The sequence below is a fragment of the Hetaerina americana genome, unplaced genomic scaffold (genome assembly GCF_022747635.1).
Source record: "Hetaerina americana unplaced genomic scaffold, ioHetAmer1.1.p SCAF_3, whole genome shotgun sequence".
In the NCBI taxonomy this organism is placed as follows: domain Eukaryota; kingdom Metazoa; phylum Arthropoda; class Insecta; order Odonata; family Calopterygidae; genus Hetaerina; species Hetaerina americana.
The window spans coordinates 103,558,650-103,574,831 of record NW_027286874.1 but is presented as its reverse complement, the minus strand read 5'-3'; the positions used below and the strand labels follow the sequence as shown (position 1 = coordinate 103,574,831).

General features: G+C 35.7%; 1 protein-coding gene across 2 annotated transcripts in view; it reads right to left on the bottom strand.

Annotated features, from left to right (window-relative positions):
• Nucleotides 1-3,740: 3,740 nt before the first annotated feature.
• Nucleotides 3,741-16,182, bottom strand: part of LOC139690933 (regucalcin-like) — a 49,497-nt gene continuing 37,055 nt past the window's right edge. For both annotated transcript variants that reach the window (XM_071588574.1, XM_071588575.1), the window contains exons 2-6: nucleotides 11,500-11,702; nucleotides 11,072-11,281; nucleotides 8,546-8,773; nucleotides 7,204-7,316; nucleotides 3,741-4,395 (exon numbers count right to left, since the gene is read on the bottom strand). In XM_071588574.1, coding sequence (XP_071444675.1) covers nucleotides 4,159-4,395; nucleotides 7,204-7,316; nucleotides 8,546-8,773; nucleotides 11,072-11,281; nucleotides 11,500-11,702 — 991 coding nt within the window. In that variant the 3' untranslated portion in view covers nucleotides 3,741-4,158. The remainder of the gene's footprint in view (nucleotides 4,396-7,203; nucleotides 7,317-8,545; nucleotides 8,774-11,071; nucleotides 11,282-11,499; nucleotides 11,703-16,182) is intronic.

Below are 16,182 nucleotides of genomic sequence, written 5' to 3'. Positions count from 1 at the left end.
ATTAGGCTGGATCTACTCTGTTATCAGCCAATAGGTGTGGCTTTTTTTGGCCATATTGGATTGTGTGTTGTGATAGAATACGGATAAATATTGCACATAGAAAGATGAATAATAACACAAAGTCAAAGGTGGTGATGTGCAGTGGACATCAGCACATTTGACGCATGTGGAACTGTGAGGCCCTAGTAATGAAAGTTGCATCATGTAAAATCATTATAACTCATGTATGTAATTTCTGATTAAAAGTCAAGAAGAGTATTTCAAACTTCTGCTGGGTAAACTCAGCAGAAGTTGGCTCAGGCTCAGAGTGTACATTTTCATAGAATCAAATATAAATAAATATAAAATCAGGATTCTACTGTATATAGGAGTTATATACGAAAATCCTGTTGTGTTATATAAAGATTTTTAATTTAAAAAATGTGTGAGTTTATTGGTTTATTCAAGTATTGCACAAAATGCTGGGTGGTATTTCCTAAATATGTAACTGCTTACCTTCAAGCAATGATGAATGCATTACAAAGCATCATGCAATTATATCCACAAGAAATACTAATCAAACATTTTAAGCATGTTATGTTTCTAGATGTTTTTACACTTATTTGTCATTTGATGTAAAGAGTTAGTATGAAAATCTTTTGATTCATCTAAACATTTATTGATTGTTTTTTTATTATACTGCAGAAGTGTCAGAATAATTGTAAAAGAGAACTAGACTGCTTACTTGTGAGAATTATGTTCTCATGTGGACCATGAAACAATATATTTATGGGGACAAATAAAGTGTGTTATCTAATGCAATATTTATTAGTGCATTTTTTATCAGCATTTTTTAACAGCCTGTGTATTTCCACCCTGAGTGTTAATTAACTCAGTGCCAAGAGTTTTTGCCATGAATTTGAGGGTAAGTGTCCAACACAATATGGTAGGGAAATTTGAAAATGTAAAAAACCAGCCAATATTGATGTCATATAGAGAGAGACTCTCTACCTTAATTATAACCATATTCCAACATAGGTGATTAATTTCCAAACTACTGTTGCCGTCTAAAATTGTTGACAATGTATTTGATTGTCCTGGTTTGCTTTTAGACCTCAACTTCCATGTAAATTAATTTATATATTTCATGCAGATATATTGCAAATTAAACCAGCTAGAACTTTGGAAATCACCAAATAAAATATATTTTGACACACATCTTTATTTTTAAGTTGTGAGATGCTATTGGTATTTATGTTTTTACGTTACAGTTTTTTATGTTATCCGTCTTGCAATGGTTAAAGAAGTGCTGTAGTGACTTTGCAACTTGTCTCGTGGAGATTTTTCGTGTGTGCATGCAAAAATTGATGGAAAGGATATTAAGCCCATCACAACAAACCTCAGTTATCCAAACCCAAAAGTCAGTTTGATAAGCGAGGGTAGAACTCAACTAGTACTAAACTCATTGGCATGAGATATTAGCACATTAGGATAGGGGAAACAATTCCGTTCCCTGTACTGCCTATGCCCAAAAAAATTGTCCACATTTCCCACTTTTGCCCAAAGTATTGACTGGAAAAGTAAGAGGGCAGTTCAAACTCAAAAACAAGCTAGCGAAAATATTTTCACCAGCACTAAGTATAATTACCTAACATTTATTTTCCTTGCTTGGTTTCAATATTTAATGGATTATTTTATGGCAAATCAGTCATAAAAACTTAATTCATTCATTCACTGTTAAATTACGCTATATCCCACAGAAATATGAAATATTTTTTTTTTAAGTAACCACATAAAGCAGTATCATTTTTTCATGCTGTGACAATAATTTTCCCCTCTAAAATGCTTAGATTAGAATAACTTCTTGTAGATCATGGAAATTCTCATTTATGTTGTTTTATAGTTGTTCTATGTATCTCCCAGGCATTAATGTTGATTTAATAGTTTTTTTTAAGTCCTTTAAAATTCCCTGATCATTTTATTTCATACAGTGATAAAATATTTTCCCTGAGGAAGTTCATTCAAGTACTCTCTTTGCTTGTAAAACATAATCAAATATATGCAAAGTTATGAATTATTTTTTTTTTAAATGGTAATTTTTGAAGGCTCTCCTGTTCTGGGTTTCACTGCATTTGACGAGAAAAACAAAACCAGAAGGTGTTCATCAACCTGATGCTGCCCAAACCTGCTGTGCAATTTTAATTTTCATAACACTTATAATTAGTTCTACACTACCATTTCAAATGAGAGAGGAAGTCATTTTTTCTGAAACCAAACGGTCTAGTCAAATATTTTTTTAATTGAAAACTTTTTGCGGAGGGCTTCATAGAGCTGTTCTAGAAAGGGTGTGAATATATGAGTTGGAGCTGAGCACCATGACGTACTCAGCGACTTGGTCGACATATGCAGAGAGAGAGCCATGGAGCTTTGTCCGACTTCAGCCAACTAAGATGTCTTTCTCTCCACATGTTAGTTTTTGTCATCACTCTTCTTTGAACATGCATGCATCACAAGTATGTACACATTTATATTCTTAAAATAGAACCAAGAGTGAAAAGAGTTGCTTAAGTATTACAGCCTGGAAAAAATAAGCGCAGTGAGTAAACAATAGTACTTTGTTTATGTGCATATGAGGTAAGTGTAATATGTCTGTGCCTCACATCTACCCTCTCCCTCTCTCCTTCATGCACCTATGAGTCCATATTGCACATAGCTTTTTCATCTCTATCATTCTCTATTTGGTACTTCTTGTGTGCATTTCTCTGTATCTCATGCCCATTAATGGTTTTGGCATATAATATTTTTTACACAATCTTTCTTCTGCATTACTAATGAATATATTTATTATGCATCAAAATTGATTAAGATTTTTTTTTAAATCCATATGGAGGAGTGTTCAGAGAGAAGAGAGAGAGATACAGAGTGCATCGTCGTTAATTTTAATACCATTTGACCCTGCCAACATTGTTGTGATTGATGCTGACAAATTTTACCAAATGTAATTAACAATGGATCAATTCATATTTTTATGTTTCATTCTCTGTTTTTCTACCTCGTAACACAATATAATTTAACTTGTGAAATTTTCAGAAAATTTTTATATATAAAAATGTTTTTACTGACATTTTTCACAATGTCTACATTTCTCTGAAAATAGCCTGGCAATTTTTGCACCAAAATTAGCAATCAGAGATGGCACTCATGGGGTTAAGTTTTTACTTCTGTTGAGTGTCCCACAATGCATACATTAAAAACAATAAAGTCATTAAAGTTTAGTATTTCCCTTACTCTTGCAAACATTACAATCTAAAGATAATACAAGTGATTGAAGCATGTTGTGCAATTATTTAGTTTTAATTAAATTAAAGAACTGCTAATCCCTTTAGGATGTTAAATGTAAGGCCTCCTGTTGGATTCAAACTTTTTTCATCACAGAAATAATGCGGATACTATATTAAGATAAATATGTTATTTTCTTTTCTACAGTGGGTTGTAGTCCAGTGGGTAGAGCATTGGGCTATTGACTGGATGGTCCAGGTTTGATTCCAGGTGATGCTTGTAATCACTCTCAGCTTATTTAAGCAGTGTGATCTTTCTGGGCACCAGATCTTCATGGGAAACCTCGGGCAGTACGAGGTCATCATTTACATTGATCTCTAAATTCATGTATTTAATTATAAATAGAGGAACATATATTTGAATGAAAGATGGTTGGTGCATGAAAGGCATGAAAATCACATTTGGTTTTGCTGTCCCTCATGTTCAGTTTTATTTAGCGCATGAGCTTATTTCTTTGATGCCACATGTTGATGCTGACTATGCTGTTTTTGTCATCAAAAGAAATTCCAGGGAAAACTATAATTAAAGCAAGGATGTACAAAACTTCATTATTTTGTATTTATTCTTGAATATTACTGTGTTGCCAGGTTTAGACAGTAAAGGTTGGGAAAACAGCACCTGTGGGAATGAGTACATACAAATGTGCATGTTTAGGAGTGTTTAAAACTTGCCCTTAAATGTCATGATTGCTTATGAAAAAGGCATTTAAGGCAAGTTGATGTTTTTCACTGGAAGTAAAATTATGTACTCTCTTTGATGTTGTAAACTCATTATTATCTGGATGTTTTTTAAATCATATCACTCATATGATGAGGTGAAAGTGAGTGTTAATTTCCATCATTATGTTAAACTTATGGCGCTCTGTCCTGGTAAACCCTTGACCCCAAGCCCAGTCACAGCAAATACAGATCCAGCGTTTGGTTGTTCGGCCAACTGCTCAGGTGTCAAGCCAAATCTGGATGTTGTGACATACAAAACATCCAAATTACGTCCTCCAAATGCAACAGATGTTACTCTTTCGGCTGGGAGGATGATTCTCCCTAGAAGTTCATCTTCCCTGGGGTCAACGTAGATTACCTGAAAAAAGAACATTCATACCTTACATGCTGTTCCCTTTTGGAATTGGCAAAGTCAAGAAAGACAAATTTAAAGTTATTTCAGGAACTTACTCCCTTTTATAAATTTCCACCTTACTGCCACACTTCCTTTGCCTCTGTTGAATTCATTTATGACATTCGCCCATGACTCTGTCAATGTATACCTTCCTCTGAAGTCATTAAGTCATTCACTCTGCTATCGTGTATCCATTTTTTGATTCAACCTTCATTCTCTCAACATGATCAAACCAGCAATATGCACCTCTTTCATAATTTTCCATTGCTACTGTGCCCAATCAACATTGTTTCATAGGAAACTCATTTACAAAGGACTGTTGTTATTTCAGCCAGCATTTTGAATTGATATCAGATAATCCCTTTGCAATGGAAGATTTTGCATTAGTTTGGATGAAGTCAACCAGGAAAGCCAATCGCACCGTGAAGTTATGGCTGAATAGAGCTAATCATATATTATTATTTTACCATTTCCAATACTGCTGATTCTCCACAATCTATGATCCTCAGAAAATTTTTCTGATGAGTATACATTTTGTAGTTAAAGCCACATTTTAAATTGATCGTATTTAGGAATTCCTGATTGTGGTATTTCTTCTTGTTCCATAGTTTTTTTCAAAAACAGAAGTTTGCCTAATTGGGGAAAAGTATGTGTGATATCTGTGGTACCCTGTGTCATATGAGCCGAAATTCTGATTAAGTGGGTATGCTTCAGGGATTTTAGAGATGGGAGGCTTCAATGAGCAAAGAAGGGCCAAAGCAGTGTTATCCATGTACCAGAGAACCCACCAAGGGCAAGAAAGCAAAAGAAATATTATTTTCATTATTTTTTACTTAATTTGTTCTGAGTTTTGAGCAGACCTTAAGGTTCCATTTGCCTCATAATAGCTAGATACTCCAGAGGGGTGAGATATGGAGTTGTAACAGGGTAGCTACCGATGAACTGGTGACCACTAGATTTTTTGGTGATGTGTTTGATGCAGGCAAAGATACCTTAGGTGTCTCCTGTGTGCTCATCCACCTTCTCTATGTAGGCTGAGGTGCACTGGATGTTGTCAATTAGAGTGCATTTGACTCCACGAAACATGCCTATGATGAGAACTATTACCTTCAAGCAGTAGCCCAGGTAAATCTTGCTCAGCCCCCTCTGCATATTTCATCAGTTCCTTTGTCTCTGCGATCATATTCATTTCAACTTTAGTGGGAAACTTGAGCATGGAATGTGTGTATTGTAAGGATTGGTCTCTGAAGACTACAGTGCAGTGGGGAAGGAATAATTCCACCAAATGGTACACTTACCACTATCAACAGCAAACCCATAATTTCCAAGGTCATCTGGCAGAACAGATTTTTTGTTATGAGTAACTGATCATAGCACTTTTCCACTTGAGAGTTATCAGGTGGAAAAGTGCTACGATCAGTTATTCATTATGCTTGAATTCCACCACATCACACCTGAAGCTAATCAATCTGTAGATTTTATGTTGACACCATGATGGGAATGAAGATGGAGGTAGAGCCATGCTGCGCCATTGCAGTCTGCAGGTTTATAGGAGATGACCTCAGCATGCTCCACACCCCATGTCCATCAAATAAATATATCCCAAAGGTAAGGAGATGTTACTAAAAATTTGTATATGGCACCTGGCATGCAAGAATGAAACCCTCTGTTTCAGACTGTACACCTGTGGAATGTAAGAAGGCAAATATCAGCTCTTACAATAACCTTTGTACAAATTTCCATGTATCAGCAGAAACATCCATTTGTTGTTGTGCTTCTTGAGTAAGTTCTTCTGCTCAGCACTCCTTTTTTTAGGCTTGGGACATGAAGTGTTGGGTGGCGGGATGGAATTATTGCTTATGAGTCCTTCAGAAGAAATATCCAAGACAATACTTAGATCCCTCGCTGCTCTCCTTACTTCTTGGAGTTGAAATGCCCCATGCTTACACTCTTGTGTTGTCACATGAAAGATTAGGGGACTTGTGCTGTGGAACACTTGGCATGCTGAGCCCTTACTGTAGAGGCACTTCAGACTCACCAGCATTTTCATATTTTTGTAGACTTCTTGGGAGATTCATCCTGACAGTGGAAGATTTTGGGTGTTAAGGGAGATGAGGAAGTCTAGCCATTACCTTGGCAAAAACCATGGTGCAACCCAATTCGAACAGTCCACCCACCAAATGAAAGGATAAAGCATGCTTTCTCGCATGGTAATTAGCCATGCACGCAAAAAACAATGCCATTATTGATTGCCCATCAATTATGTGGATGAACCACCCACATAAATGGCTGCCCATGGTGAACTAAGCAGAGAAAAACTTCCAAAAATATTATGGTTCTGATGTACTAAAACATACATGAACCCATGTACCAAAAATGATTGCTTTATAAAATGGCTATGCAATCTTTGTTGGATGGTTTCATATATATGGAATGCCCCTGGATGTGGATATAGAGCACACTAATCAGTGAGCAGATTGTCCTAACATCCAGCAATGCCATGCTTTGAGCCCTTCTGCTTGTAAATTTCCTCTCATACCAGTTGGGCATATTGGAGGATAAGGACATTCAGGATGGATGCAAAATATTTAACATGCTGAGATGGTTTATAAGGGTGGTCAGTAATTCTTTGGATTGGACAGTGATTTATTATTAATATGTAGTCTAATTTTGTCTGCATGTACTTTAACTAACATTGTAAAATAAAGTATTTAGAATAAATAAACCAGCATGTTTTTCTAAGCATAACATATAGAAAGTAATTGACCATACCTGAGATCCTCCAAAGCAGGCCACCCAGAGATTTCCATCAGTGTCAATGGTCATGCCATCAGGATGTCCTGTGACATTGTGGCCAGTGAAATCAAAGGCAGGACGCCTGTTACCTGTTGATGTGTTAGATGAAGCAATCAATATGTCAGCAGGACTTTTAAAATATAGCTTAAAAAATCCCTGAGTATTTATCTACAAAATTATAAACTGTTTTTGATTGACTTCAGTGATATGTATATAGTTATAATGGGAAGCAATGAGGTAATTTGCATGATTCTAATAATTGCCTCCCTGAGAGCCATAGAGGGTTTCTTCTACGTTGATGCTCTTCAGTGACTAAAGTTTCTCTGTCATTCCAGGTAGCATCATTATGTGTCATTCTTGACCATAGGATGCTATCTTAAATAGCAATAAAACTGTCGTCAACTGAAGAAATTTAACATGAGAGGTATCCAGACAATCTACAGATGTCAACATGAAGCACCGTAGAAGCCTTCAAGAGGACATCTGCCAAGATGCTTGTGCACACATTTGTATATGCAGATTAGCGTGTATGCATGGATATGAAACTTTTAAAAAATGAGGCATTGGACTTGATGTAAATCTGATGCATGTTTGCAATTTAATCCATAAAGCCTGGGTTTTTTCAGTTCAACTGCCATTCTATGGCATTAATTGTTCTGCTTAAATGGATATTCATCTTGTTCCTCTTCAGTCCCCAATACAAATATGGTATTTTGCTCCATTTCCTAAAAATCTCTTACCCCTTTGACTTGGAAGTGTAATTCTCTGTCTTGAGTAAATGTTTGCTTCTGACTTTCATATAAAACCTACTCACGACAGAGCATACAATAGAACATCCTCAGAATGTTAACCTTTGCTTATAATTTGATCTGCAACCTAATTTGACCTCATTTATTATTCATGTATCAATAATATGGTGTAAAAAAAGAGTGAATAATAATTGGTGATAGGTAGCATATATTTTTATGCTCAAATGCAGGTTCTAATATAGAAAGTGATCATAGATGAACTGATATTGTCAAATTATGATATATACTTGCGAAGAGATAAAAATTGCAAAGTTATTAAATCTAAATGTGTCTTATAGTGTTACTATAAACTTAAATCCTTTTTTTTTGGTATGTCCATGGAAAGAATTTACATTTGGATTAATTATAGTAATAGTTAATATGTTATAAATCTTACGTTTAACTTGCTTATCTATCGCATGAACGGAAATATGGGAAAAACAGGAATAACTTGGTTAGGTGAATGCACTGCAAGTAAACAGTGAGAAACTACAATGCTATTTCATGTCATAATTGTACCTCTTACTCACTTATTTCACCAGTGACGATATCAAAGTCTAATGCATCAACTCTGTCCGTGCCTGTATCAATGTAGTACATGGTGGAGTTATCAGATGTCCAGACGAGGCCATTTGAGATGTCCACTCCTGTCAGATGCATCTTCACATTTATTCCTCCCTTGGGTGAGCTCTCAAAGGAGTAGAGGGAGCCTTGGCGTGGAACCACATGGCCCACCTCTGGCTCTGGTCCCATTGTTCCTGGAAACCACAACAATGATTCACTAGCCACTGGGTTAACGTCATTTGTTGCCTTAAGCATATTCATCAGGAGGAGAAGAGATTTAGAAACCTGATTAAGTAAGGTGATATAGGAATTTCAAGAGGCCTCCTAAGAAACTACGCAATGTGTACCATTTTTTGTGTTGATACTAGGAAATTTTTGTAGGCTGTTAGGCCACCATAGTGAAATATTTGTTGGAATGCCATGCTTGGCTGGCAAGTTATGGGGTGATGAAATGATGTGCACTGTTGCATAACTGTAGCTGCATTATCCCTTAAGAAATATAAGTTACAGGTTTAACTTTGTGGAATTCCTTCATGATGAGGGCAAAAGAGAAACTTTACACTTCTAAAATAAAGATTTAGTATTTCACGACCATGGTTTCGATGCTGTGCATCATCATCAGGATCATACCTGATGATAATGCACAGCATCGAAGCCATGGTCGTAGAACATTCAAAGTGTGTGGAAGTGTAAAGTTTCTCTTTTACCATCCCTTAAGAACTTCAAAATGTGACAGGAGTGTTCTTCAGAGCTACCAATTTTCACTTCAGGTAATTGTGAGTTACATAAATAATGGGAATTATTGTTAATCTTCTGAAAGATTGTACCAAAAGTAAGTTATGTAAGGTTTTGAGAGAAACGCAGTGGATAGGATCCTAGGTGGCTAGTTAAACTATAGTGTGAAGGCAAGATATTTACTGCTAATATGGATGGTTCTTCAATGTTTTCTATGGGTGTATGATGGATAGGTGTGTGGATAAGGTAGATAAATGATTAAGTAAATACACCCAGTCTCCTCTATGCCATTGATGTGGTATTGCTGGCTGGGAGTCCAACAGGGAGCTCTGGATAGCTTCAGTGAGATAAGAGTGAGATTGAAATTAGGGCCAAATACATCCAAAAATAAATAGTCATTTTTGATAAGATAAAAATACTGAATACATAATGAGTGTATGCAAAAAAATTGAACCAATGGATGATTTTGTAAAACTTGTTTGATCATTTGTGAAAAATGGTAGGCTTACGAGATAAAAAAAGGTGTGCAGATGTCAGCAGAAAGTTTCTTAGCTTGTGGCTCACATAAAAAAATGAATGTTTGTTTAAGGTGACAAAAATGGTATTGAATAAAACTGTACTCGCTACATTATTTGTGGAAGTTTTGTATATGCCAGAATGAACATAAATGACAAATGAATGTGGTGGGTTGAAAGTCCTTGAGTAATATTTGTGGTAAAAATGGGGAATGAGGAAATGAGAGAGAGGGAGGAAATAGTAGGTGACCATTGAATACAGTTTGTATATATCAGGTACGGAGATGTCCTATGTTGATTTGGTCACATTGTGAAGGCAGAATGAAAGTTGAATTATCAAATATATCCGAGAAGAGCAAATAATCTGAGGAGAAGGGAAAGACCAAGAAAGTCATGGGTGAATGCAGCAAAAAAGACTTCAATAATAGTAGCCTCAGGAACAGAAGTGCAAGTCTAAAATATTAGGGAATTGGCTGGGGTGAAATAAGTATGGCAGTATTTTAAATAAACTATTTAAATGGAGTAATTTTCCTGAAATAAACCTCAATCAGGCTTTATTAACATTGCATGCCCCAAAAAGGAATGGTGCGAATATTATATATGTGTTGATTGTGTTGGTGTCCACCTCAAATGCTTTTGTTGGCTTTACTGTCATAGAAGTGCAGTTTTTGAAATGGGAGTCCCTAGGATGTCCCACTAACTTTAATATCAGACTCCTTATTTATACTCCAATTGGGCATAGTATACTGTGACAAAATACATAGTGTGGTTCCTGTTTCACTCACTCGAACAGTGCAGTGTACTTGGATGTCCAGTCTGTGAAGGTGTGGGTGGTAATGTTTGGCCCCTGTAGGCAACGGTTGGGAGTGTGACAGTATTCCTCATGGAAACAATCACAGAGGGAAACGATCTTGTGGCAATGCAAAGAGAAAGTGAGGCTTAAAGGCATAGGAAAGGAACTTCTCATGTTGCCGAGATGGACACACTGTATGGACCTCCTGATTTCAGTCTCACTTAAGAAATACATAAGTGTCACTCATTAAATAAAAATGTTTGTGTGAGCCAATATTACACTATATATCCGTTAATATACCACCCTTTGAATCTGGGCTTAGGAACAAAGCACAACATAGACTCATACTTTAATGAAGTTTGGCATAATCTATGAAGGTTTTCTAATTCCTCTGTGATAATAATACACACATTTTTGACTTGATCAATAAATAAAGATCAAAAACTCACCACCCCAAAGTCTGCCCGATGGATCTACTTTGCCATCATTGAATCTGTTGTCTGGTTTGTCAGAATCTACAGAAGCCATAGGTTTCCCGAAGAGTGGTCCCTCAATGTCCTCTCCACTCCATTCCACCTCGCTGACATTGAGCCCAACCGCAACCAAGAACAACCCAGGCTTTTGCCAGATAGGCACCACAAAGTCCACTGAAGTTCCATCTGCGAATTGAACAAGAATTATGACTGATCATTTTGTAGATCATTACTTCTTAGTTATAGTATCTTTTTTTTAAAGGGTTGGATGAATAGTCACAAAAAGTTCATTCTCTTGCATCAATTGCTGTTTTAATACCAACGTTTAAAATTTATCCAGATAAACTCATCCCTTGCACCAGCCCATTGAAACCCACTCTGTTGGTTTGCCAACTCAGTCTCACCTATGACAGCCTGCGTCTGCTCTCCAGTTGACACTTTGAGTCGGTTGATGCTGTGAGATTTGATGTCTACAAAGTACAAGGCCTGCTCCACATCATCCCAGTGAGGACCCTCTCCCAGGAGCACTGGACTGCTCACCACCATCACTCTCACTCCAGTGGAAGGTAGTGGCCTCTGTGCATGGCCCAGGGCACAGTCTCCACCACTGTATTGATCAATTAATCAATTTATTTTTGTCCAAGGACTGTTGCACAAATATAGGACATTTCAAAGAAAATATACCGCTGCAAATTATAGTAGCATATATTCATCAACAGAGTGGAAAATTAGCTTTAACAGATATTCGCAAAGTTTTTTTAAAATAGTGATAATTCATTAAGATGCCTCACATTTTCAGGTAACTTGTTAAAAAGAATGAGGGGCATTGATGCATTGAAATAAATTGTGTACTAAATGGACAGGTAAAATTCATAAACTAGTTAGATTTGTTGCAATACTAATACATGCGAATGGATTATAATCCATTCTGTATCTGAACAAGTTGCTTTTTAATTTAACTCCAGCTGCATTTACATGTTTCTGACAATATAGCACCTGTCACAGTTTCCACCAAAGACCTACAAGAATAGCATTTTACTCTGCCATTTCTTTTTAAGCAATGAAGAAAGTAGTCGAAAGTGAAAAATAATAAAATAAATGTAATAAGAAATTGTGCAATACTATAACCAACAGTCTCTGCTTGGTATTTATTCCAAAACAATTTGAATTGGGTGTGTAATAAAGAATTCAAGTGATGAAAGAAATCTGGAAAACAGCTCAAACTGGAGTAATGATTATAAGGATAACATCATGTAGTAAAAACGAAATTTTTTGTTGATCAGCTCATTGCAATATTATTAGTGCCAATACATGCATGCATACACACAGATGCCATAGCATGCAATAATTTTATAATTTCCCCATAAATTTGTTTTTATTGGGCAATTTACAAAATACTCCATTATATTTTCATTTACTATAAACTCCATGATATTTTCAAATATTAAATAAAATATTTCACGTTTAAAGCACATCATGGTGTCCATATTAAGCTGCAACCTGTGTCCAAGTCACTTGAGGTGTGGTTTTGAGTCATGAAATGTCAACTCAGAAAACTAACATAATCTTTATAATACAATATAATGATTAATTCTTTCTCTTAGTTTAAAGTAATCATATAGGTAAATGTGCCAATTCTTGGGGAAAATTCTGAAGCACATTAAATTATATATATTTTATTTTTATTTATAAAACTAAAAAAATTAAAGAACTAAATCATCATTAGGGGTTATCAATCTGACAATTTATTTTAGCATCTCTTCATCCCTATGTTTGTCAAAGTCATAATTTCTTCTTAGCTCCTTGCGCATACATATGGCATTATGTTCTAATGATTACGTGTCCTTGACCTTGTTTTGTAATCATTCACTCTTTCTGGTTTCTTCTTCATGGAATGTTGAGAACTACTGATGCACCATGCCTCAGAAAATGTCCATTAAATACTAAATAGTTCAATACTCTTAGGCTATATACATATTGGACCTATAAAAAATAATCAACAAATAAAACTGTTTATATTAGCTATCTGAATGCCTATGACCCTGGGATCAAAGTAATCCTCTGTCTCGTCATCAGTTTTCCCAGGAACTGAACCACCAGAGTTGAGACTTGAACCTGCAACCTTTGGGTTGGCAGTTGAGTATGTTGCCCACCTAATCAATCATTAATGTTACAATGAAAATATCGTATCTAAATATGATTGCTTAATAATCTAAACATCCTTGCTACTTTGAGACTTGCCATGCTTCAAGAATTCATTCACTGTGTAAAAACAATTGGCCAAAAGATTTTGTTTTTATTTCATTTTGAATTAACACTCATCAACACGGTCCATTACCTAATGAAGCAAGATTATGCTGTCTCATGGCATATCCTGCTTTTTCTAGTTTCATATTATGTGTATTTTATAAATTCAATTAAATTTGGTATAAATTCTTTGCTGTACATAATAGCATAAGGCAAATAAATGAACACTAAAAAACATTTTTCAAATTATTGAAGACGTTTCTACAACTAGCTCACTAACATTTTCTAGAAAAATATTTAAAAGAGTGTAATACATAAGTCTCCTCCCTTCACCTATTCCTCAAAGTACTTCATCATTTATTATTTCTCTATTCATCTGAATTTCAGCTCAATGCATTATTATAGATCCCTATTCCTATAGCTTCATGTATTCTGTTTTCCTGCTATGGTCTATGTCTCACAGTTGTAGAGAAGTAGGTACTCTCATGCATAAGTTATCGTGAAACACTTGCTAATATATAGACTGTTATCAACCATTGGCTGTTAATAATTCTGTAAGAAAGCCTTTTTGGCATTCCTTTTCTGCTTAATACATCCTTTTTTTTCTTCTTCCATTTCTGATCTGACTACCTGAACCACAAAACACTTCCATTTGTTCCACTGTGATTTTCCCTAGTCTTTATTTGGAGACTACCTTCCTTAGTTTGATTACAAAGCATTTCTTCGCTCCTTATTCCACTTAAGATTATATTTTTTCATTCCCTTATTATACTTGTTATGTCTTTTCTATTTCTGTAACAATAGCTATTTCATCAAAAAATCTGGCATACATTCATCCTTTTTCTAAATATGTTTACACCTTTCATATTTTCTTTGATCACATTAGTTACTTTCTCAATGTATACATTTAATATCAGGGACATTAATAAGCAGCCCTGCCTTACTTCTTTCCTTGCAATAGCCTCTCTTTTGCTTTTTTCACATCTAAACACTACTGCCCTGCCTTTATAGAAAGGTTGCATCATTCTTCGGTCTTTGTATTCATTCCCATTTCTTTAGTCAAATGAAGCATCACATGCCTGTCATGTTGTAAAAACCTTTATCAATAACAATATCCAAAAAAGATTGTTTCATATTTCTTTGGAGTGGCACAACCAGGGTAATAGAGTTGGGGTGAGGAGGAGCAAATAAAACTGGTGTTATGCAGCCAATATGATGCACTACTCCAATATGCTGGAACTATAACCTGTTAAAAATTCCATGATGATACCCAAGATTCATTTAATTAATGATTCTTTCGTAATGAAAGTGTCTTCTTTCTTCCATCTATTTTATTTAATTACAATAGTTTAAGAAAATGAGCTGTAGTTTACATGAAAAATTATCAACTTTGAAAAGTTTCCATAAAATACAGTTCATCGACCATTGGAATATGTTGCCAATATTTGACTTTATTGGACAGACAGTACTGCCAAATGAATAGTTCCTTTTTTATTTGTCTATATCCAAATAAAAATATTTTTTACCATTGCAAAGGATTAACATTCATTTTTTGGATGCAACTCTCAAAAGTAATGATAAAAAAATGCCAATTTGAGGTACATTGGAAACCAACAGCCAAAGACCATATTTTTCCAGTGGACCAAATGCATGCCTTTCCTCAGAAGCTACTGGTCTTTTGCAGTTTACTAAACAGATTAATAACAATTCCCCTCCCACAAAGTGCCTATGAAAGAGATGTCAAACATCCTAGAAGTATTTCAACAGCAAGAGGCTCTAGCACCTCTCTTTTATATATGTTATTGTTTCAAAAAGTCTACATAGATTTAGTCCATTTATGGAAACACCTCACAGCCCAAACTTCCTTGACAAACCAATCTAAATATTCAAGATTACCATTCCTAGGGAAAGTTACTTACAAATTTATATGCCTTTTTTCCCAGAAAAAAATTCAAAATGTCCTTTTATTCTCCCATAGCCCTATCAAAACCAATGCTAAAGATAAGGTTGAGAATACAAAGAAAGGTAAAGTGTAAGTTCCATTTGATTGTGCAAATCTATCATTTTTCTATATCGTTGGATGGGGAGAAGTTTTAATATTAGGATCCAAGAGCCTGCACAAAAGGTGAGGTCGGGTACATCGTCAACACTTTCGATGAGGCACCTGACCAAGTCTTCACATTCAATCAAGTTTGTTTCTGATAGTGAATCTAAAGGATTGATGTGCTGGGACAATTGTAAATCTACGTGAGGAAAAAGACGGAAATTTTTGAATGACTTGGCATTTGTTAATTATTCTCCCATCTCGGCACTAACCTTGCATACCTCTACATTCTGACAGCAATGACACCAACACAATAAACTGACACCATTTCTACCCACAACACCTACCCCAAACCTGCCCATCCCTCACTAAAATCAACCCACCCATACATACCCATCCCAATTTTGTGCTATATATTATTACTATCACGTAATCTACCGGTTAGGGTAGGATTTTGGATGGACACAACCACCAAATAAATATTTTGTGACTCCTAACAAAACGCAATCCAGCAACCTACTCTACATCAAGTCCTTCTTCATTTCCGTTTACTTCCTTCCTCCCTTCACCAACATCCCTATCCTGTTCCTGCCCTTTCATCGTTTGCCTAATATTCTCCCCTCCATTACAGTGTTCAACATCCCACTGCCGATCAATACATCCTTCATCCACTTTCCCTGCCTCCATAGGATTTCTCCCAAAAAACTCCGCTCTTCACCCACCATACCAAGTACTTCCTCATTTGTTTTATTCTCTGTCCATTTCACCTTCTCCATCCTTTTCCACACCCATATTT